At 37.4% G+C, this 22,821-nt stretch overlaps 3 protein-coding genes across 7 annotated transcripts in view; 1 reads left to right on the plus strand and 2 right to left on the minus strand.

Moving 5' to 3' along the window:
• LOC136238714 (uncharacterized) lies at positions 1-2,494 on the minus strand. Of its 2 annotated transcripts, XM_066029276.1 has the most exons (7): positions 2,373-2,494; positions 2,246-2,317; positions 1,907-2,002; positions 1,750-1,857; positions 1,602-1,703; positions 1,202-1,549; positions 1-822 (listed from the first exon to the last, which is right to left on the minus strand). In XM_066029276.1, the coding sequence occupies exons 1-7, from the start codon at positions 2,479-2,481 to the stop codon at positions 212-214; spliced, it is 1,446 nt and encodes a 481-aa protein (XP_065885348.1). In that variant the 5' UTR covers positions 2,482-2,494; the 3' UTR covers positions 1-211. The 2 variants fall into 2 exon arrangements, with proteins under 2 accessions (XP_065885348.1, XP_065885349.1); XM_066029277.1 differs by lacking the exon at positions 1,907-2,002.
• Positions 2,491-22,821, minus strand: part of LOC136238717 (uncharacterized) — a 27,634-nt gene continuing 7,303 nt past the window's right edge. Inside the window, exons 2-4 of the mRNA XM_066029279.1 lie at positions 6,778-7,140; positions 2,593-3,361; positions 2,491-2,540 (exon numbers count right to left, since the gene is read on the minus strand). Of these exons, the coding sequence (XP_065885351.1) occupies positions 3,159-3,361; positions 6,778-7,140 (566 nt within the window). The 3' untranslated portion in view covers positions 2,491-2,540; positions 2,593-3,158. The remainder of the gene's footprint in view (positions 2,541-2,592; positions 3,362-6,777; positions 7,141-22,821) is intronic.
• On the plus strand, positions 9,404-21,960 carry LOC136239356 (grainyhead-like protein 3 homolog). 4 transcript variants are annotated; one of them, XM_066030091.1, is made up of 13 exons: positions 9,404-9,584; positions 9,632-9,871; positions 10,279-10,375; positions 12,784-12,833; positions 12,890-12,995; positions 13,212-13,303; positions 13,364-13,522; positions 20,735-20,816; positions 20,865-20,965; positions 21,015-21,245; positions 21,301-21,357; positions 21,409-21,473; positions 21,530-21,960. In XM_066030091.1, the coding sequence occupies exons 4-9, from the start codon at positions 12,804-12,806 to the stop codon at positions 20,873-20,875; spliced, it is 480 nt and encodes a 159-aa protein (XP_065886163.1). In that variant the 5' UTR covers positions 9,404-9,584; positions 9,632-9,871; positions 10,279-10,375; positions 12,784-12,803; the 3' UTR covers positions 20,876-20,965; positions 21,015-21,245; positions 21,301-21,357; positions 21,409-21,473; positions 21,530-21,960. The 4 variants fall into 4 exon arrangements, with proteins under 4 accessions (XP_065886163.1, XP_065886164.1, XP_065886165.1 ...); XM_066030092.1 differs by having other exon boundaries at positions 21,412-21,473; XM_066030093.1 differs by lacking the exon at positions 9,632-9,871.

Raw genomic sequence — 22,821 nt, forward strand, 5'->3', positions numbered from 1 at the left:
ATGATTGCATTATCTATACTAAATCAATAACATAATATTCAAGCATATACACATCGTTACATTTAAATGTATATTTTTATATGACACACTTTGACATATGACCAACAGGCTGGTTTATACATGTATAGATCTGTTTGAAAACACTATTAAAAATACACATTGTATAAAATAAACATAATATACACATTAAAAATATGAATAAAAAACTAGTTCACACTCCAAGTAATTGCAACACACTGTCAAGATTTGCATTACGTAGTATAGCTACAAAATCCTCTCTAGTAGCCTGTGAGTTTAGTCGTCTCCATTGCTGCAGTACCATGGCAACAGGTTGTATGTTATCAGCCAAACTTCTCATTTGCTTGACATCATGCTCACTAAATGCTAGCTTACTAGCTAGCACTTCCCATTGTTCCACTGGATAATTTGTGCCAATAGCACCAAAAATTTCTTCCAACACATCAGGATGAATATAAGGTGATGGTTCCTCAGATGGCTTACATACTGAACAAACTAGTTCATCCTCAAAATTGTGCAATTCCATCACACCTTTTAATTTAGCTGCCAAATCTTTGTGTCCTAAATGTGTTGTCTCCATATTGAGACAACACAATAGTTTGTGAAGAACTTTATCTCCTTTGCGTTGTAGATACAAAAGGAGACATTGCGCTTTCTGACCTTGAGGAAAGAAGGGAGACTGGCAAATAAAAGCTTCATCATCAGTTAGGAGATGGTGCTTCAGTAAAATAGGACTTAATATATCCAAATTAATTAGTACAGTAAATTCTGGATTAATGTGATTGAGAATTTTACTTGTTGTACCTACAGAAAACAGTGAAATACAAATAAGGAGGGTGAAAATACATGCATACAGCTAAACAAGTCTCTAACACATTTATAGCTACTATGCCTCATGTTGCTAATGTAAAAGCAAGGCTTCTCCTGTTTATGTTACTACAGTGATTATCTGACCCCTTGGGACCAAGACATGTTCAGATAATCAAAGCCCATTCATAGTCCTGTTCAAATACTCTAATAGAACATACATCTTTAATAACAAAATACTCTAATAGAGCAGTCATTTCTACTGTTTAGATAACCAAGTGTTCAGATAATTGAGGGAGCACTGTATGTACATAGTAATGTCTCAGTACACTATGAACTACATAATATTATAATAACACTAGCATACACTGTTTACCTTTGGCTGATATAGCATCCATCATACACAAAGAACAAGTCAGTTTAATGTCAAGCTTGTACAATTTCATTTTATCTTTAAGTATAGCTGCAACATCTCTGTGGCCCAAATGTGTTGTCTCCAGGGTCAAACAGCACAATAACTTTCGAAGAACTTCATCTCCTTTGTGTCGTAGATAGTTTAAAAGTTTTTGAGACTTCTGAATTGGTGGAGTAAACTGAGCTTGGCAAAGATATGCTTGATCATATGTTAATAGTTGATGCTTCATTAATTGAGGCAGTAATGCCTCCACGTTAATTGATTTAGTGAATTCAGCTGCAATTTGATTAAGAACTTTATTGATGGTATCTGAAATACATTACTTAGTAATTACCACTGTTTCAGTCTCATCAATACATACCAAATTCTTCACCAGGTAGACTTTCACTCACCACAGTTGTCTGTTGATTTGTATGGGTGGTTAGAGCTGGCTTTGCTGGACATGGTGCCTCTTTTTCACTATCTATAAAAAACATTTATGAAAAATTTAAATATATAATATGCTATACCAATTGGTCCGGTAGTTGATAAGTACTTTAAATTTGGCTGAGATAGTTGTACAGTTGTAGCAGCTGTATCACTATTGACAACTTCATTTCTTGTAGGCTCAGTGCCACCTAACAATACAATATCCACAGTCATAATAACCAGCTAGTGCAACCATACCATTAGGGGTTTGTGATGAATTATCACTCAGAATGGCTTCCAGCGCTTGACCAGGTGAGTTGATAACCAAAGGACCATGTTGTTGTAGCTCATTCCCTACATGGTATACATTAAATATACACAAACACTATTATGTTGTGTTTGGAACAAGCAAAATATAAAATTAACATCTTGCTATGTATGCATGTATCAATTAACTTTGATAGAGGAAGATTGTTTTCTCGGTGAGAGAATAGAATATGTACGTATTAATGATTTATAATTTATTGAAAAAGTTTAGAATCTGTAAATATTTCTCTCAACCAAATAATTTTGCTATATCAACTGCACACTGTTTACCATTGTCTTTGAATTCCACTGTTGTAATATCCTGTAGAGGTTTGCTATCTTCTTTTGCAGATGAGTCATCACCTACATGTATAATAATATTTGCAGTGCTAGCTATATGCAGTGCTCTTGATATTACCTAATAAAGCTGCTTTTTCATCATCAAATGCTACATCTGAACTCTTGTTCTTTCTTTTATGCTTACAATAATAGTAGCAGCAATAGCAAGTGATCACCAGTAGTAACATTATGACAATTCCTCCTCCTACAACTATCTCCCATATTTTAATCGGCTGAGATGTAGACCCTGTGTGCGACTAATGATTACACTAACTTATCATGTTGGAATACATGCATACCTGCATGAACCTTGAGACACATACTTTCTGTATTCGACCTAAACACTTTCTTAGCATATATCAGTGACTCATTATATTCACACCAACAAGCATATTTTCCACTGTTGCCAGTAGTCACATTTGATATGTTCAATGTTGATCTAACTTGATCAAGCTCATTTATTCCATACTCAGTGGTCATTGTATAATAACTGGTGTTGTGCATTATTACTACACCATCTATGCTCCACTTTGTAATAGTTATGTTTGGATCAGAACTAGCATTGTATGTACAAGTGAATGTGGTAGCATGGCCTGTGGTGAGGTTTTGACATTCCCTTCCAGAAAAAGCAACAATTATAGGAGTATTGAGCACACCTACGACGATCAAGATACGACACACTATACTACACATGCCTTTAACCTTACTAATTCTGCTAAATCCTTGAGTATACTTGGTCAAATCACCTGATCTGGCACCTGCACTTTCCAACTGAACACCTGATTGATCAAGTGTTACTGATTCTACTATAATAGAAGTGTTAAAGTGACAGCAATTGTTACAATCTTTGACTGTAACATCATAATTATCCTGACACATTGTCACCTGGAAGAATGTACATTGAATCCGGATTCTTAACTATCCAAAATGCCTGAAGAAAATATTTACTATAATCTCCCTTGTAGGTAGCAGTAACTTTTACAGTTTGTCCTTTCACTGCTAAGACTTTTGGAGGAGGAGGGACTAACAGTGGAGGAAGTTCAGTTGCATTCAAACAAAATTGGGGATCTAAAGATGAAAACAAGACAGAGTCAAATAATGCAAATGATGGTACAGTGTATGTACAGTACAAAGTCACTAAACACACGAGATACTTGTATGAGCAAAACTGACACTAATTTTATAACTTGAAAACACTTAATATTACCATATATAGTATATTATTTGTAGCCGAAGAGCATACTATCTGTAATATTATCATGTCACTCACACTTGAATAAACTTTTCAATGTGAACAATAAAATAAATGAAGCATCTGCAATTCTTTCCATAAAAACAGTATGTGTCCACTGTCCACCAAACTTTATCGTTAGAAGCATCTACAGTATGACTCTATGGTATTGTTAGTATCTGAATCTGGACAGTATACAAATAGCTTTAACTTGGTGATTTAAAAAAAAACTTTGGTATTATCTGTGAATGCTATCACACTAGGGACCTGTGAGAAGGCTAAAGCCTGTGAATACAGGGAGTTTGAAACATGTAACTGAAACGTTGAAGAATGCAGAAAAAATCCCAGACCCAGTAGTGGACTTGATCCCCCGCAACATGCAATCTAGGCATGTGCCAAAGGAGCCACAACAACCATTATGTATATCACTGTATCAAAATTTTATGCTTTGCCATGTAGATCAAGTGTCTGTAGATAAAGTCAGTAGGTGTCTTAATATTGCATGTTTAAAATTCCATGTAATTACACGTAATTACAACAATTTCTTTTGTTTGAAGTACAGTCGAACCTCTCTAATCCAACACCTGTGTAATCCAGAATCCTCTCTAATCTGACCAAAATGTCATTTAACACACACTTTTGTATAGAAACAACCCCTACAATCTGACACCTTTGTACTCCGTAATCCGACACAAAATTTGATTCCCTACACTATGAAAAACACTATTTTCAACCTTTGCAATCCGACAGAGAATAATAGCAGTATTAAAAACAATCACAGAAAATCAACCAAAGCATTTAATCGGTTGACAATCATAGAAAAAAATGTAGTAATACTTACAAATTCTAAAATTAATCATGTAAAAACATTGTTACTGTGCTTGCATAATCTGACATAATTCCAGATATTGTACAATGTTGGATTACAAAGGTGACTTGATAATCCAACATCCTCCTTAATCCAGCAAAATTTATGGTTTCCATTGAGTGTCAGATTAGAGAGGTTTGACTGTATGGACATTAACGTCAAGGAATGGTTCAATACTGGTGCAAAAAAATCACATGAAGTCCAACTCAATGTATAGACAGTGGTCCCTTCATTACCCGTCCATCAGTTATCTGAATGTTATGTTATCCAACTGTGAAGTGACTGTTCTATTAGAGTATTTTTCCTAAAGTGTACGTTCTATTAGAGTATTATAACTGAGCTCTGTATATAAAGGTATGGGCTTCAGTTATCCAAACTTTTCCATTATCTAGGACCCAATGAGTTTGGATATAAAATAGAGAGACCACTGTAGCTACTACTACATGTACAAGCTAATAAATTGTTAAACTACATCTCTCCTAACTATACTATCCAAATTCTGTGGCATCTTCTGATGTGCCTATAAGATCATTTTGGCATTACACTTCTGACAAGTATCATAAAAACTACCCACCCAGTTTATTTAAGTAATGGCAGTAGAGTCAGCAATTGACCAAGACAAGTCATGTAAACTATACAGGAATTAAATCATGCACCTCTGTTGTGTCTATTAAACTTTCTCAGCAGTAGTGGCTACCCCAGCCTAAGAAGCACAATACTTACTATCACCATGTGACTTCCTAGTGCAGGCATCTGAGTTAATCACTATAATTTGTATGTCCATTTAATTACTATGACTTCAAGGTAATTTGGCAGCAAATCAGTGTCATGTTAGCTAGTCCCTTGATTGTTGCGTTAAAATGTTTTGTATGACTGTTCATACAATTAGAGTGTCTCAAAGGTTTATGTGATTAGGTATAAAATCCATGTACATTAATATTATCGCTTGGTTAATTGTATACAACCTTTGCATTCCTGCTTCGCTAGAATTCCACTTACCCCTAAAAGATATGAGTGCAGTGATGTTCTTTTTCACAACTCAGATCATGCATCAGGATGTAAACATTATCACTTTCACCAGTAAACTGCATTATACATTATACAGACTATAGCTTACTGTGAGATTATGACAATTTTCAGAAAAAATCATGCCAGATATGCTAGGAATATAATATTGTAGTAACATAGGTTGACTGTATCATTTTCAACAAGTTTTTTGTGAGTTGTATCACAATGCATTTTTACACGCAGACATAAAAGAATCCTAGCAATGACGTGAAAGTTGAGATACATTTGTTTCGTTAATTCACTTTACAATACATTGTTTTCCTTGTGAAGTTTGTGGAGGTACTCTGTGTAGATGCATTGTAAATTTAGTCAACTACAGAAAACAATCTAAGAGGGGCTGGACTTTCTGCATCACAGAGCACTGTTTTTGAAGAAGATGGTAGTATTCCACCCAGATGCTGAAGTTTAAAAACTTGCTTGCTAGTAGAGGTCAGGACTCAGGGAACACTCACAAAATAATTCTTTCACCTCTCACCAACAGTACGGATAATCAGTAAGTACATTACAGTGGCCTCAGTGGTCTCTCCATTGTCTGGCCATTGATTATCCGAACATTGTGTTATACGAAAGGAAGTGACTGTTCTATTAGAGTATTTTGCCTAAAGTGTATGTTTTATTAGAGTATTTTAACTGAGCTCTATATAAATGTATGAGCTTCGTTTATCTGAACTTTTCCATTATCTAGGGCCCAATGAGGAGGGAGCACTGTATAACTAGGACATTTCTCAACCCTTTATTTAGACCTGCAAACAGACACACAATACACAACACCACTATATACACAAAAACTACACACACACTCACGCGCACACACACACACACGCACGCATGCGCACACACACACACGCACACACACACACGCACGCATGCGCACACACACACACACGCACGCATGCGCACACACACACACGCACGCATGCGCACACACACACACGCACGCATGCGCACACACACACACGCACGCATGCGCACACACACACACGCACGCATGCGCACACACACACACGCACGCATGCGCACACACACACACACGCACGCATGCGCACACACACACACACATACATGCACGCACTCACACACACACACACTAACACACACACGCATGCACGCACGCACCCACACACACACACAAATGCCAAGTAATGGCCACATTTATACCTGGCCATCTGCACACTTTTATGAGGAAAATGCCAGGAATAGCATCCCACAAAAATTAATACCATGTCTCACAGATAAAGATGTGGACACCAGATATCTATGCAACCTGAGCCTGTCCCATTACCACATGTATGTGCATGGAGACACACAATAACTCACTTACTACTTCCACATTGACAGTGAAGTTATCACTTCCACACTCATTCTCAGCAATTATGGTATAGTATCCTGATCCATCTGATTGTGACACATTTATTAGTGTTAGATTACTACATGTTGTATTGGATAGTGTGGGACACTCTCCTGTAGTTATCACGTGGTGTGGAAGTGATTCACGTTTTGTCCACGTAGGATATCCCTTCTTGAGTGGAGCATCTGAATGAATTACACATGAAAAAGTACGGTCAGATCCAACTGTTATTTGCACAGATAGGTGAAAGTTTACTGGTAAAATAATGGGAGGATTACATGTAGTGTTTTCCTGAGAATTAATTGCCACAATGTGAACCACAGCAATGACAACTGCAATAAAAATACATATATTACACACTGTAGCCACTAACAATATTTATAACACCTGACATTGTCTTGTATACTTTAATTCAATACAGCCAAACCAAAAATTTTAAGTATATGCAGACTTAAGCCTACCAACTATCTGCCCAAATAAAAAAAACAGTCACTTGTTTGTTAACTCTTTTTTGTAAATAAAATTATTATGACTGATGAACTCACGCATACCACATCAAACGAAATGGTGCCGCACGCCCCAGTTACCAATTATCATCTGAAAAGTGAAGTATCCATTACGCTTCATTGTTAGCTATGTTCAACATGTTACATAGCTGTTTGAAAAGCACCAATGCAATCAAAGTAGCCACTATGAAAAAATATAGATGATTTCTGTTACGAAGGGAAACCATGCATCACGCACTACCGCTAAATCGATACCTTTTGCTGTCAGCAAAGATGAATAGGACACAAAGGAGGAAACTGGTAAGTCCATGAAGAATGCATTGTATGTACTGCGGTATGCCAAAAGGCACATGTCCAGCTGAAGTGGCACCAAACAGTGAAAAAATCAAGCCTGTAGTCTTAGCCATTATCGAATTATGGTTGTCTGAAGGCATCATCAGTAGAAAATTCTGTTTAATAAATTTTTTTCCATAGCAACTTGTCGAAAGCATTTTGGGTTGATCTGAAGGCTTGTTTGGGCTTACTTTTACGTAACCAATACTGCTTCATTGTCGTCAGGGAAAAGTGAGGCTGGTTTTAGGAGATGTTTTCCATGGGCCACGCCTACACCTTTGTATACAGTACTATTGTACTGTATGACACACATGTACTGTATTCATGATAAGACGAATGGTAGTCATAATGGAGATTATGCCAAGAGAGAGTTGCTATGAAAATTGCATAAGATGAACAGGCAGTACCAAGTAGACAGGTTCACCTGAATATTTTACATTCAATGTAACAATAGCTACAACCAGTGCAGCAGTGCCCAAATATGTGCTAAAAAAGATGAAAAAAACTGAGTCCAGTCGTCCAGTCCAGTGATTGTATATTACCACTAATTTACTTGATACTCAAGTTCTTCTGGTCAGTGTCAATAGCTTTTAGAAGTGTTCATTGACACTGACAGCCAGTGTATTTTTTGTAAAAAAAATACAGTCTGATACTTAAAGCCTGGACTCACTAACTGCCAGGAGCAACCAGCTGTGGTTCACCAGACAAAGAACGTGCACCCCTCAAGTACATGATTAAGGATCGTAGAACAATGAAGCCAACAAATTGTTTGACTATAGGACTGATACAACTTATCTGATAGCAAAGAAGCCAATTGTTTATAAAAAGTTGTGGCAATTGGTCCCATGCCACCAGCAACAGAAAAAACAAGAAGTGTGACAGTACCAAGCTCGACATTCCAGATGCATCCTTTTTTCTTCTCATTCTCTCTACAGCAACTAGATAAAGATTGATTAAAGTGGCTCTGGGGTTGATTACCCTCACGTTGACAAATGCTTGCCTGCTTGCTTGTGAGAAGTGTTCCAAAAACCTCTCGTAGATATATCCAATCTGGCATGATCATCAGAGTTGGAGGTGGTGGGACAACGTTTCACCAGAGAGTGGTTGAAGCTGTGGCCCATCCTGTACATTAGAGCATACTTGAGAAGGGAAATCACCAAAAGAGGATCATACATGTGGGGAGGTAAACATTGCAGATACATAATCAAATGTTTTCATGATGTAACAAACAATATGGTTTCATTCTTTTATCCCAAATAGGGATGCGCCGATTTTGCCGGCAAAATTTTTGGAAAACTACGTTGGTAAAAGCAAAGAGCAAAATGCTGGAAAAATAGGTGGAAAATTGGAAAAATGGGCACCAAGGAATGGTAACTTGGCACATTTTGTATGATAAAGATCGAGATACTCTAATAGAGCAGTCACTACGTACGAAATATTCTAATAGAGCAGTCACACATACTTGTAAGCTAGAGATACTGCAATTAATTTTTACTGATGCTCAGCAAAATAGAAAAATTTAGAGCAAAATATTGAGCAAAATAGGTAAAAAATAAAAGAATTGCTGGAAAGAAAAATAGGTGGAAAAAAAAGCAAAATAGGCTCATCCCTAATCCCAAACTACTTTTTCAGAGCATACTCCACCGCTAATTTTAATGGCGACGTCTTTCTGAGGTAAGGTCAGTGATAAAGTCACACCACAACATTACAACGTAAACAAAAATTTACTGTAAACAATTAGTGTCGGTATCTCCATCAACAAGATTAAATCTTAAAACAATTTGAGAGGGGTTGCAGGTATTTCCCTTGTAAAATGCACACGTGAACTCCAAAACAAAGGAGGTGTCACTAAGGTGTGTACACGTACTCAACGCGATACACGGTGTGATAAATCCTCCAGTCTTACCAGAACGTTCAACCCTGGGAAGAGAAGTCGAGTAAGGCAATATACTTAAAGTACTTGTCGTTATACGGACTACTTCAGGAGGCTGTGTCACAAATTTAAGCCACTTTCAGACAAGTACCTCCTACACCCTGGCGCCGCTTCAGACCCGCTGCCGGGCATTGAGAATGAAGACAATAACCCTCTGCCGCCTTTAATAATGCCATCGCCACCTGACACCTACTCGAATTCAACATTAAGCTTCTTAAACTTGTTATACGAGTTGTATGGCGTACAGTTACAGAACGCTGAAGTTGCTAGCAATGCAGCTAAAGAACTGAGGTAGGGGGTGTCCTGTGTGTGTGGGGGACCAACTAGTGACATAGGGAAGGAAACATCTTGTTGAATGTTTCAAGTACTACCATTTGTGTAAATTTACCACATTTAAGTATTAACAGACTTTAGTCGTAGCAACAGATGATTGAAGTTTTGCAGTAAAGCTGAATTTCAGTGGAAATGCACGTCTTTTGTCTATGGTGATTCACCAGACCCTTTCTTGCCAACCACTGATGTCGCAAAAAAAGATAGAAGGCAAGATAGTGGTTTGGCCACACGAGACAATGCCCACACTGGTTTTATGTTTGAGCCAGTCTTTGTGGTCACATATGACTTTGTTTTCCTTCTCATTAATGATGGTTTCAGTAATAATACCATGTAATATATCATTTGTGTTGTGCGTTTTTATGTAGTGAGTCAGAAGTTAAGGCTATTCAGCTTAGCTTAGACCCAGGACAGAAAGGCGGCAAGCTTCCAGGAAACAAAGAATCTGATAGCAAGTTTCAATTGGTATGTACTAGCTGTGCAGCCATGTTCATGTGTTCTACGTACATAGCAACCAAGTATAAAAAGTATATTTTGAGCAACCTTTCTAATGATAATGTAGCAAGGCTGGAAATTCCTTTACATCAAATCCTGAAGTATCTAATTGTAGGTACAATAATACAAATGGGACCATAGACACATGTTCCTGGACTATCAAGGGGTCTACTTCTAGGGTGTCCTGATTTGGTCCCAAACTGCCTTGGGTCCTGCTGTTATGAAATGGAAAATCATGTGAGTTAACTCTGCAAAAAAAAAGAAAAAAAAGTATGAATTTATGTACGTAGCACAATGGATTGTGCATTATGCAGATAGCATAAATGGTAGATTCATTGATAAAAGTGGTGCTCTTTTGGTGGGTTGTTCATTTTGTGCTATGGCTACAGATTAAAGATGCTGCTGTTGCATCATATAACTGTGGTATTGCATCATACTGTTAAATGTAAATGATTGGTGACTACTGGTGTGCATTGTTTTTCAATTATTGCCAGAACACTAGAGTAGAACTTGGTACTATATGAGAACATGGAGAAGTACCCTGGGTGCCCATACACTGTATTTCAGTGTATCGTTTTTTAATAGGCCTATTGTATCATAGTATTTAATATTTCTTAGAAAATGATATACATAAAATTCTTTGATCTTTGGGAGATAATGAGTTGTTTAAAAGCACTAAGAGACCCTTGTAGAGGTTCTCTAAAATAGGTGTCTGCATACCTCCAGTTGAGGGAGTCACCACAGGGTGCATCTCACTAATGATCACTGATGTGTTAACATAGCAAGCTTAATGTGACACCTGTAAGTGACCAGATGCATATAGCTTCCCTGTCAGATGATGAAGTCACAGTGATGTGATGATGCTTTCCTTGTAATGAGCTTTCTAAGTAAAGTACTCAAATTGCTACATATTGGTACAACATATTTTACATAATATTTCCTTTGATGTCTGAGATTACTAAATCTGTGGTGGGATTACAAAATAGTAAACTGTGATTTCACTAGTGGTCGTTTACTACATTCATCAAACGAAAATTGACAAAGCTAATAACAAAGCGTCCGCTTATTTTCTGCACAAGACAAGCATCATTAGTGTTAAGATCTTTACACCAGTGTCACGGTGTGGCGCTGACTCAATAAACTCGAAGGATAACTCTCAATGCTAGCACCCATAGCTTGCTTCTTAATAGCTTACTTTCTAGACAAGACAAGCGTTATTCTAGCCTGGCATAGTAACTGTGGGATACTACCATTATTGAATGTCACCTGGCGCCAGTATCAACTCGACTTAAGAATAGCTAAATCGCAATGCAAGAATGCAAAGTTTGTCACTTTCTCTCACTCTTTCATTAATTACTTCATTTTCTAAATCACTTAGAATGGGCTGACGTTGCTATTTAGAGCCCCTCAGATGATGTAAGCTTGGCTACACACAATTAATAACAGTAAGTTTGTGGGTAGCAGTGTTGGGAGTAACGCGTTACATAAGTAACGCGTTACGTAATATTATTACTTTTGTGGTAACAAAGTAATATAACGAAATACGCTATGAAAACAGGTAATATAACGCAAGATACTTTACTTACAAACGTAACGCGTTACCTAAGTAATATAATTACTGTAACGAGTCTAATATGACGTAATATTATTACTAAAAGTAACGAAGTTACTAATCTCGTTAGTAATCCTCTGAGTAACGCCTAACCACAATGGAGTAACGAGGCCTATTGAATGAAGCTTATTCACTAGCTTCTTACTTATAACCAAGATTTGTACATTGTCCAACAACGCCATCATGTCACGTGATAAGGTGGTAGTTTCACACGTGACAGCTTAAGGCTGTGGACACAAAGTAATATAATATGTAATACTATTACAGTTACTTTATTTTATGGGTAATATGTAACTGTAACTAAATAGTTCTGTTGCAAGTAATATGTAATATGTAACTAGTTACTTTTACAAAGTAACTTGCCCAACACTGTCACCACCAATTGTGGTGACAGATACAGAATTTAACGTTGAATCTGATGGTTTTTCTCAATCGGACTGCCAGAGAGAGACTTATACAACATTTTCAAAAGGTCTGCATCCTTCCCCATTATAGTTTTGTAACTTACAATTCTTTTGGTGTAGTTTCACGAGTGGAGATTATCGCTTGGCTTGTATGTTTTGTATAAAAGTTTAAGCCGCCATTCATTGACAAACAAACTGCTGGTGCTGTAGTTGTATGTTAATACTGTTAACAGCTTTCTCTCTAGGCTTGCGGAAACCAATAAAAGCACACTGGTACATCAGTGGGCAAACGCGCATGAATAATTTTGACACACTGGTGCATTCAGGGACTCCACTACATTTAATGTATTAATCTCTTCCAGGTCAATTGTATACTTTGATCATGGAGAGCAGTGGAGATGGCAATGTGAAGGTATGAACAGTACTTGGTGGAGTTCAGATATTTAGTTACTTATTCACTTCCTGTAGTCTATGATTTACCTGGTGTTCAGTTCTGGGCAGGAAACTGAGCTACTGCTTTGGCAGTATTGGTACAATATGCAAGCCAATCCTAACCAGAGGGCATTTGATATTGGTGTGTGCGTGCGTGCGTGTGTGGTGATTTGGTGTGCGCGTGGTGATTTGGTGTGCGCGTGTGTGCATGGTGATTTGGTGTGCAATGTGTGTGTGGTGTTTTAGTGTTTGTGCATGTGTGTAATATGTGCGAATGTGTGGTGTAGTGTTTGTGTGTGTAGTGTGTGTGCGTGTGTGCGTACGTATGTGTGTAGTGTATAGATTTGTTTCTTAATAGATCGTAAGAATTGTGAAAATGCCGAGAATATAGAGGATTTAGGTCACAATGCTTTCTTAGTTCAGTGGTCACCAACAAAAGGCCCTACAAAGGTCAATACAAGAAACCATACTATTTAGTATTGATGTAAGACATATTTCTCTCTTTCACAGCTTGTCTTCTGTGTTAACTGTTTGAGCACAGATTTCTCTGCACAGAAAGGTGTGGCTGGGATAGCCCTGCACTTCTTAGTGGACACGTATGAAGACTTGGACCCTAGTGCTGAGCCTATACATTGTGCTGTCTGTAAAATTAAAGTGTTTCGTGACAAGGTGTGTATGTGTGTGTGTGTGTGTGTGCGGGGCTGGAACCCAGAGATTTTAAGTGATCAGCTACAAACCGTCCATAGAAGCCATAGTCATACACACTTTTTTATTGATCTGATGTTGTTATATTTGAATCTGAGTTCATCTCTGTTTTCATGTCATACACCACATTTGTAAGCATGCAAAGCTAGGGGTTTCTGAGTTCTGGGGACATGTTACCGCAGGGAAACTTTTGAAAATACATGCTCTGAAATTGCATCTGAAGACTATTTACTGTATTTTTCCAAGATCTTGCGGTGTACAAAGTGCCATGCGCTAATGCACACGCATGCAAGTTACGAAATTTGGAGTTAAGCTGCGTGGTCTTACAGTAGATACAAATACTGTACCATCAACAACTTGTGGCAGTCTTCTACTGTTCATTAATCATACTAAACAGCATTATAATGATGTGTGAAATCAGCAATGACTCACTTTGCCAGATGCGTGCTCATGGTTAGCGCATGGCGCTTCGTATACTGCAAGATCTTGGAAAAATACAGTACATACAAATTCTCTATCTTCAATATCAAGAGTATTATTCTGGTAAGTTTGTGCCACAGGTACCAATTTTTCATGTCTAATAGCTATTGGCTAATTTTACTTTCATGATAAAAATTTCTGAAATGAAGGTTTAGTTTTTTGAGATGCAGAAGCAATTTTGATTGAATTGCAAGCCATGCATTATCAATCAATACAATGCAGTGCCATGCATATGATTCACTGGAACTTTTCTTGAAAGGTACCAGACAATTAACATAGCTATAATGACTTAGACTAATAGGCAGTGTAATGACAACAATGGATATACAAGTGAAACCTCTATAAACTGACGTTCATTGGGATAAGAAATTGTATTAGATAAGCATGTGCTACAATTCTTGCAGGGTGCAGAGAGAAAAATTAAGGATGAAATGAGGTCTGTAGAAAGGACCTGAAATGATTCAATTAAAATTTGACTGTTATACTGTGCACAAGGTTCCCCACAAGTGAATGAAGCCTTACTTGTTCTTTTTTCTTTGTGCTACGCTTTGCCTGCCTTCATTAACTTTACCAGTCTGTTCAGTATGCTGAATAGCTGTGTCAAAGTAAGGGCCCAAATACAGTGCTTTCCATATTCGTCTATTGTACTTCCGACCCCAATTAACTTCCTTTATCTACATAACTATATAGTGTCGTTATATGGCTTGCTGTTTCCCTTCAAATTATCCCTTGTCCAACCACCTCACTAACACAAATTTGCTGGTAGTGACTACCACGTGAGCTTGCATGTGAGTAAGACTGTGGATGAGAGAGTAATGTTGTGATGTAACGAGTAAAATTTTAATGTTAACAAGTATGATGTTAACAAGTGAGTGGCTAATGAGGGTGATATGTTAACAAGTGAGAGGCCAACGAGTGAGTGGCTAATGAGAGTGATATGTTAACAAGTGAGAAATGCACTGTATATGCTCATACAAAGTTTATAGTTTTGTTATTATTAAACACCATTTGTTACCATTGCTTATATCCCTTAACCCTGTTGATGTGATGTGATATGTTCAGTGGTTGCTTTCGTTGGTGTTATATCAGATGCAGGCAATGGCCTTGACTTTGTCTGTGTATACAGTATATTTTGTTTCGTGTCTCTGGATGCTATCAACTTTCTAATTTATTTATCCGCTTTTAGGGAGCAAACTCTGTATGCTAGTTGACATGCCAAGGACCTTTATGGTCATGTTGCTAAATTGTTTTCTCATAGCTTAGAAGTCAGCATGAATAATTCTCTTTGATGTTGGCGCAGTTAATGAGGTTGGTTACCTTAGAGGTACAGCTTGTTTAGGGGTGTGTGATATCAGGATTTTGATTTTGATATGGCATCGATAGATAATCAGTAAAATATTGCGATATCAATTCTATTTCGATAATTAATTAAATAGTATGGGCAGATTAATTGCGTGGGTGGCTGATATTTATAGATGTGCTTTAAATGCAATAGATCCACTAAAACCATCACATAGTACAACTAACAAGCTTAGGAAACTGGTAGATAAGTTTTTAAAATGGCTAAATTGCACGTAACTGATCTTTATTTCTAGCGTGATTGCACAATCACAGACCAAAATATGGTAACTTTATCTAAATTTCTCGATATATCGATTAATCAATAAAATGCTGAGATCAGCATTTGCAATATCAAATTCGATACGATAATACCGGAAAATTATCACAATATCAATAATTTTTCGATATATTGCACACCTCTAGTCATGAGCCAGCTCCTCAATGTGTTTAGTTTAGATGTCTTAGAGTATAGCTACATGTTGCATATAGTTGGATTTACAACTAGTCAATCAGTGTAACTTGCTACTGTTTTCATGTTTTGCTACATGTTGCAATTGTCTAGCTAGTTGTCACTGTTGCCATTAATAACATATCATTTTTCCTATTAAGGCTATAAAAAGCTTTGTCACTTCAAGTCATCATGGCTGTAATAAACCTTTGTTGTTTCGTGGCCAGTTGTATATGTAATAAAGCTTGTTGCTTCATGGCTAACTATATAATGTTTGTTTGTTGCTGGTTGTAATAAAGCTTTTTTTCATCAAGGCCGGCTATAATAAAGGCTGTTGTTTTACGGCCAGCATGTAATACACAAGCTGTGAACACTAAATAGTGGCAACTAAAATGCAAAACCACGTTTCTTCAAACACTTTCTGCTCTGATAAACAAGCTACTTTCTAAATAAATTGGATTACTAGGTTGACAACCTTCGTTCTCAGTTTGGTACCTTGGCGGGCATTAGCTAATAACCTTGGCTGCACCTTGGTCACTAATTAATACCCCCACCTTAATGACCACACCTTGCTCTTGGGTTTTCAACCTACTAAAAACCTACAGTGGGTATACCTACACATACTGGTGGTTTTCATTAGACCATTACTACTGCATGCTTATTATAATAGGGAACGAGAAACCAAGCGTGGTCTCAGTACTTTGCTGCTTCAAGCAAAAGTAAGGACATCACTATATTTAATTGTTTCAGCACCACGTTATTGTGTTATTTTCTTTCCCTTTGCAGTTTGTGCTCACAGTTTATATAAAGAATGAAAAGGAGAAAGCTTACTATGCTGTAATGTTGGACACTCTAACTGCTCATGATTTTAAGATGGAGTTTCATTAATATGTGTAAAGTTGTGGTAATGTTTTTCTTCTAGTTGGCTAAAATATATGACGTCCCTGTTGACATGGCATGGTTACTGGACTGTACAAAAAGACTAAAAAAGGGTATGTACTACAAAATTTTGGAGAGTTAAAAAGACTGGGTCCTATCTGGTAGCTGTATCTCTGATAGAGGGAGACCTCTTTAGTTGGACCACTGTGTTGTAGAGGTTCTGCTATTCCGTAAATACCTCTTCTGTCAAGTGCATACTGAACTGTTTGCTTGTGTTGATAAGTCACAGCTTAGTTTCTGAATAGCAACTAAGAAATTAAAAATTACAATACATCTGAGATTTAGTGTATAGTACAGTACATGTTATACCATATTTACTGTTATTATTATTATTATTAGTACTTTACAGTGACCAGCACTGAAGGTCTGACAGCAACATGTGCTGCAGCCTTTGGATTACCTAACCTAACAAGAACTGGAGACTTTAAATGATTACTTAACCTAGCTAACAATAAGGTGAAACAGAAAAGGGCCAAAGAAAGGAAAAAAATCCCTCCTACCCCAGGATTCGAACTGCAGGCCACCCAATGTCTAGTCGAGCGCCACGCTCAGTCTCCTCCAGGAGGGATGGTATCGGGTTTTATAACGTGCTGTACAGTGTCGTGAATTCTACTAGTGAAAAACAATCCTAAAGATTCTTACTGTTTCTGAAACAATTACATGAATGGGACCCTGAACATACAAAGTTAAGGAATCATGTATCATCTGTATATCTGATTGGAGTTAAAGTATTGCATGACGCAGTGAAGAATTATGGGGACATTGGGGAGCAAGATCTCACCTTTTCTACAGCATTTGTTCATAGTATAGCCAAAACTGTAGCTGATGAAATGATTGAGTAAGCTGACTACTTCAGGAGGCTGTGTCACAAATTAAGCCACTTTCAGACAAGTACCTCCTACACCCTGGCGCCGCTTCAGACTCAATGCCGGACATTGAGAATGAAGACAAGAGTCCTCTGCCGCCTTTAATAATGCCATCGTCACCTGACACCACCAACTCAAATTCAACATCAAACCTTTTAAACTTGTTATAAGAGTTGTATGGCGTACAGTTACAGAATGCTGAAGTTGCTGGCAATGTAGCTAAAGAACTGAGGTAAGGGGTGTCCTGTCTGTGTGGGGGACCAACTAGTGAAATATATTTGTTTTGCAAGTAAGCAGACTGGAATTTTTCATGATAGTTTTTGCTGTTGTCAAATATAGAATCAACTTCCTGACAAAACTCAGAAGGAGCATTATGACGCATCATCTTACTGCATACCTTCTCTTTCAAGCTTGCAACAACAGTTTGTGATGCATATTGGCTGATTTTAATGATATCATCAAAAGCTCTTTGAAATCTTTGTTTCATAGCAGTAGACTAAAGGATACACGAGTTATGGACGTTCATTTACATCATGTTGAAGTGATCTTACGCGATCAATCTTTCTTCACTAATTTCGTCGTTGTATGAGGCAAACATGATGGTGCAGGTTGCAACTCTGTACTGCATTGCGTTTGTAAGTTACAGTCATTTTTGTAAGCACCTGTAATTCATTTTCCCAATACTTGCTGTACAAATTAATCTTTCTGTTGTTGCATGCTACTTTGTAGGGCTATAACTCCAAAGATTGTTGGCATACAAGGCTGAAACTTGGCCAGAGCATACACTTGGCTAAGTAGATTATAAATGTGACCGAATTTTGGAAAATCACCCTTATGGGTGCATTTGACACATTAAATATTTAGTTCTGAAACATAGCATTATAAGTTAAATTCCTACCCAATTAAGGGTAGAATAAACCATAGATACCCTGAATTACAAGAAACTTTTTAGAAATATTTGAAAAGTGCTTTCTGCTATTAACAGCACCATGCTAGTTTCAAAAATTCTAATTGTTTAAGGCACAACCATAAGGGTGTTTTTCCAAGATTCGGTCACAAATATTCAATAATAAAGAGTTTGAAAAATGCACCATTATGTCGGGTTTTCACAGATCTGGTCACATATGGTATTATCTATTAGACAATGGTAAGTAGAGTTTACTTTGAGGTCTAAAAAACCTGGTAAGACACCTGACACCTGTTTACAACCACAATGAGACCCACAGTAATGCAATTAACCTCTTGTGGACAATTAGTATTCAACACATCAGTGAATACCAAGGAAATGCCATTGTGAGGTAGTTATAACAAGAAATTGCATTCAGGTACTAGCCAGCAGGGTATTAAACCATTGTGGTAGCTGGTTACTACTTAAAAAGCCATCATTTCAGTTTGTGGCCTTCGCCGTATTACACTGTTCTCTGTAGACCTGCACTGGCTATTCTCATTCGCTGCATCTCTAAAAGTTCAAGTACAAATTTTATTAACTTATCAAATCTCTACCATGCTCCATAATAGCTTGCCATGATCACAAATATTTTGCTCACTGAAATGCCCTCGGTGTTTACAATAGGAACTGTCTTTACTGGCTCACTGCTTCTACACTAAAACACTCAAACATTTTTAAAAGGAGGATTTACATGAAAAAACCACTGGTGATATTAGTAATTGCTTCAGCTGTGCCTCAGTAATTATTTATGTCACCTCAGGTTTTAAATCTTTGAAGACACCATCCTATTACCTAATACCGTATAGTGGGAAATTTGTGAGGGACGAAACTTTCACGAAACTGTGTAAAATACGATTTTCACATTTTTTAATTCACGAAAGTCTAGAGAACGATTTATAACGGTAGACCTAATAGTATAAACCTTAACATTATCACAATTTTATTTTCACGAAGCTATCATTACTCATGAAATTTGCAAAAGTTTTGTCCCTCAAAAATTTCCAGCTATACGGTACATAAAGAAGTCACTCTACACTAAAATATTCTAATAGAGCAGTCAGAGGCCATACAGAGTCACTAGGTCAGATCAACATAAATGTTTTGCTGAGTCAATTAACAATGAGATGATTATGATGAGTATAATACTAGTGCAGTATAAACTATTAATTTAAAAAATGAAGCAGTCAGTAAAAGTATTGAAACAAGGAAACAAACAGACTATGTGGGAAATCCCTACATTAGCATGTTACCACCATCTGTTCAGGGCTTTTCCCACACAGCTATGTTGTAATAGTTACCATCATTCATACATCACTGTTTATCACAGGAATCCTATTTTATTATTAATTGCACTAGTTTACTAACTTTTTGCATAGCTTTGTGTGGCTATGACTGCTTTATTAGAGTATCTTGATTTCACCATTGAGCTATACACAATAGATTAAAATGGGCATGGTTTGCTGCCTACTACTGATTGTGATCATTACCATATTTTTCCAATTTGTTGTCACAAATGGAAATACGATTTACCCATGTGTGGTAAAATTCAAATCTTCTCATGAATATTTAGCAGATAAACATACCTAGGAGATTCTGACATATACATTTAAGATGTAAACTGCTTACTCTCTGATTATAAGTGTCTATAATACGTTTGTGTTGAGCTGAATCCTGGGTTGTTGGTTAAGAAGCCATACAAGATCAAAGGCTTTAAACATAATGTTCATGAAGCATTTATTTGTAAGCCCATGTTACGGGTGTGCACTTAATTGTTGAGAATATGGCATCCAGTGCACTGTCAGTGAGTGCGGAGCAAAACCCTCTTGGAAAGAAGTTAAACACCCAAACAAAGTATCTACTTATGAAACTATGGGAGTACTTTAAGCAAGAAGCGAAGAAATGTAAAATTTCTGTCAACATCACGGAGAGAATCTCGAAGGCCACTGGTATTGTATGTAATGCCTTCTTTGCTGGGTTTTGGCATACATTACGCCACACAGGGGTTTCAAGGACATCCATTGTAAGAGTTAGAATGGAGTACTGCAAGAAAGGCGGTTTATCTACGCCAAGAAAAAGGTACAAAAAGCACTTTGCACAAACCTGCTCAATTGTTATCGTCAGGTACAAATGTTCATGAGCCCATGTTGATGCAGACAGTTTTGACCAAGCTGCAATCTGACAAAAAATCCATTCATTGTACGGAAGGAAGGAAATCCATTGCTCTCAAAGATTTTGGTAAGTTAAACTTTGAACCCTGGAACTTTGTCACGTACTCCGTCTTAGGCCAAACTTAAGAATGATGGTGTTTTCTCTGGGGGTAGAACATAGCTTTTAAGAGTGTTGAGTGATATGGGATTTAAGTACAAGACGATTAATGACAAGAGGTTAGCATTGCAACAGTTTATACTTTAATGTCACTACACATATACGCAGGGTATACTATGAGCGGCTCTGCATAGTCCATCAGCGTCGTAAATATTAAAGACGAACGAGGTACAACAGAACTGAAGGAAGACCAGTTGTGTACTTGGATGAGACTTGGGCAATGAAGAACTTCTAAAGCGATTCCTCATCCAAATCAGCAGTGATAGTGAAGGTGGCAATGGTGGTATTTCCACTAGCAGCAGCAGGTCCAAGTCTTCTTCTGGGCTTACTTCATCTGATGTAAGATTGTTTGATATTTGCAGCATTGGTGTTACAACTTGATGTTGTTCCCCAGGAGTCATCAGGTAGCTGAGATTAAACTCTGTGAAGTATATGAAAATACAGATGAAGTGTAAGTGTGTGCACTTTAATAATAAAAAATATTATTGCTTTATTATGCTAGCAGAAATTGAACATACCATCCCTTGTATATTTGATCAGTGCAGGAGTGTTTGGAAGTCACTACAGGTACTATCAGCCCAAATTCATACACACAGTACTATTTCAGTTGTTGAAACTTTTAGTTTTGTGGAATGTGACTTCAAAAAAAATGCTGGCTGGAAAAGCTGTGTACATGTGTGGCGAAGTGATGAGAAAAGGATTAAAATGACAAATTGATTAAATGGGAATAAAAGGATTAAAATGACAAATTGATTAAATGGGAATAGAAGACGATGGACAGCTGTGTGGTAAATGTGAAGTAAAATACATGTTGTTTGGCTCACTCGCAGGTACACCAATGCTGCGCAACAGATTTTCAGCTGTTATAATTTGGGTTTTTCCACTTTTTGAGGCTAGAGAAGTTTCTTCCCTGAACAATAAGTAGGTCACTTATCTTCTAAATACAATGCAACAGTGGCTCCAGCTCTTCTACTCATGCAACTCTGTTTTACACATACAAAAACTGTTTTATTTTTCTTTCAAAAGTGTATTACAGCCTCTTACATAACGGATGGTGAAATCATGCGTGTTGAGGGAGGGAGTGTGATGTCTGGCTTCGCTACAAACATGTGTCAACATGAACATCAAAGGGCCACACTTTAGAGGCTTCCCCATTGAAAATGTATGGTGAACTTACAGTGTCATAACTGGAGTGTCTTACATTCAGATGAAGTGCTTTTAATACATTTTTAGTGGATTGAGAAGTGCTACGTATCGAGCAATACAGGAGGCCCGTGTGATGTAGCAATCGCAAGTTATTAATCGTTTTTGAGGATTCAGCTCAACGCAAACGTACTATAATACAATATGTTCGCATCATTTGCAATGTTGCTGATGAGCATGTGCTGAGTTCATTTTTGACAACAAAATGGTGAAGGCAGTGGTCACTCAGCTGTAATCAGGGCATGCTGGCATGCTCTGATTGTTTAAGAGTGTGGTACTATATGATCATTTTATAAGTGCAGCTACATGTATTCACTCCCTTTTAAGCGCGTCATAATTTTTGTGATATCTAACTATGCTTCTATTATCACCCTTGCTTTCCATCCTATTTACCACTATTCAATCATATTTCACTCGCATGATGTATCTCACACTGACAAATCCAGTGAAACCTTGTTGTCTCAATATCTATGTGCCAATTTAATGACAACAGTGCTATAAGTGTATTTGTATAAACCCCATCATTTAGATTGGTCAGTTGTTCTAACAGAATATACATGACTCAGTGGAATTACATGTGCAAGGGGGTGACATACAGGCACTCACAAGTAGGTAGATCTGCAACCGCAACCAAAGTCTATGTCAAAGGTCAAGGCCACCAAATTCATGCCAAGTCAACGATCAAGGGTAAAAATTTCTGACCCACAAACGA

This window comes from Dysidea avara, chromosome 11 (genome assembly GCF_963678975.1).
Source record: "Dysidea avara chromosome 11, odDysAvar1.4, whole genome shotgun sequence".
Lineage (NCBI taxonomy): Eukaryota > Metazoa > Porifera > Demospongiae > Dictyoceratida > Dysideidae > Dysidea > Dysidea avara.

What these genes read in the sequence shown, in the direction of transcription:
- LOC136238714 (XM_066029276.1), bottom strand. Translation starts at nt 2,481, where the DNA reads ATGTTACTACTGGTGATCACTTGCTATTGCTGCTACTATTATTGTAAG. An exon ending in AGTGGAATTCAAAGACAATG is followed by an intron (nt 2,003 to 2,245) that starts GTAAACAGTGTG and finishes TATACCATGTAG; the next exon opens with GGAATGAGCTACAACAACAT. An exon ending in TTCATCACAAACCCCTAATG is followed by an intron (nt 1,858 to 1,906) that starts GTATGGTTGCAC and finishes TTGTATTGTTAG; the next exon opens with GTGGCACTGAGCCTACAAGA.
- LOC136239356 (XM_066030091.1), top strand. Translation starts at nt 12,804, where the DNA reads ATGGAGAGCAGTGGAGATGGCAATGTGAAG. An exon ending in GTGGAGATGGCAATGTGAAG is followed by an intron (nt 12,834 to 12,889) that starts GTATGAACAGTA and finishes CACTTCCTGTAG; the next exon opens with TCTATGATTTACCTGGTGTT. An exon ending in CCAGAGGGCATTTGATATTG is followed by an intron (nt 12,996 to 13,211) that starts GTGTGTGCGTGC and finishes GTTTCTTAATAG; the next exon opens with ATCGTAAGAATTGTGAAAAT.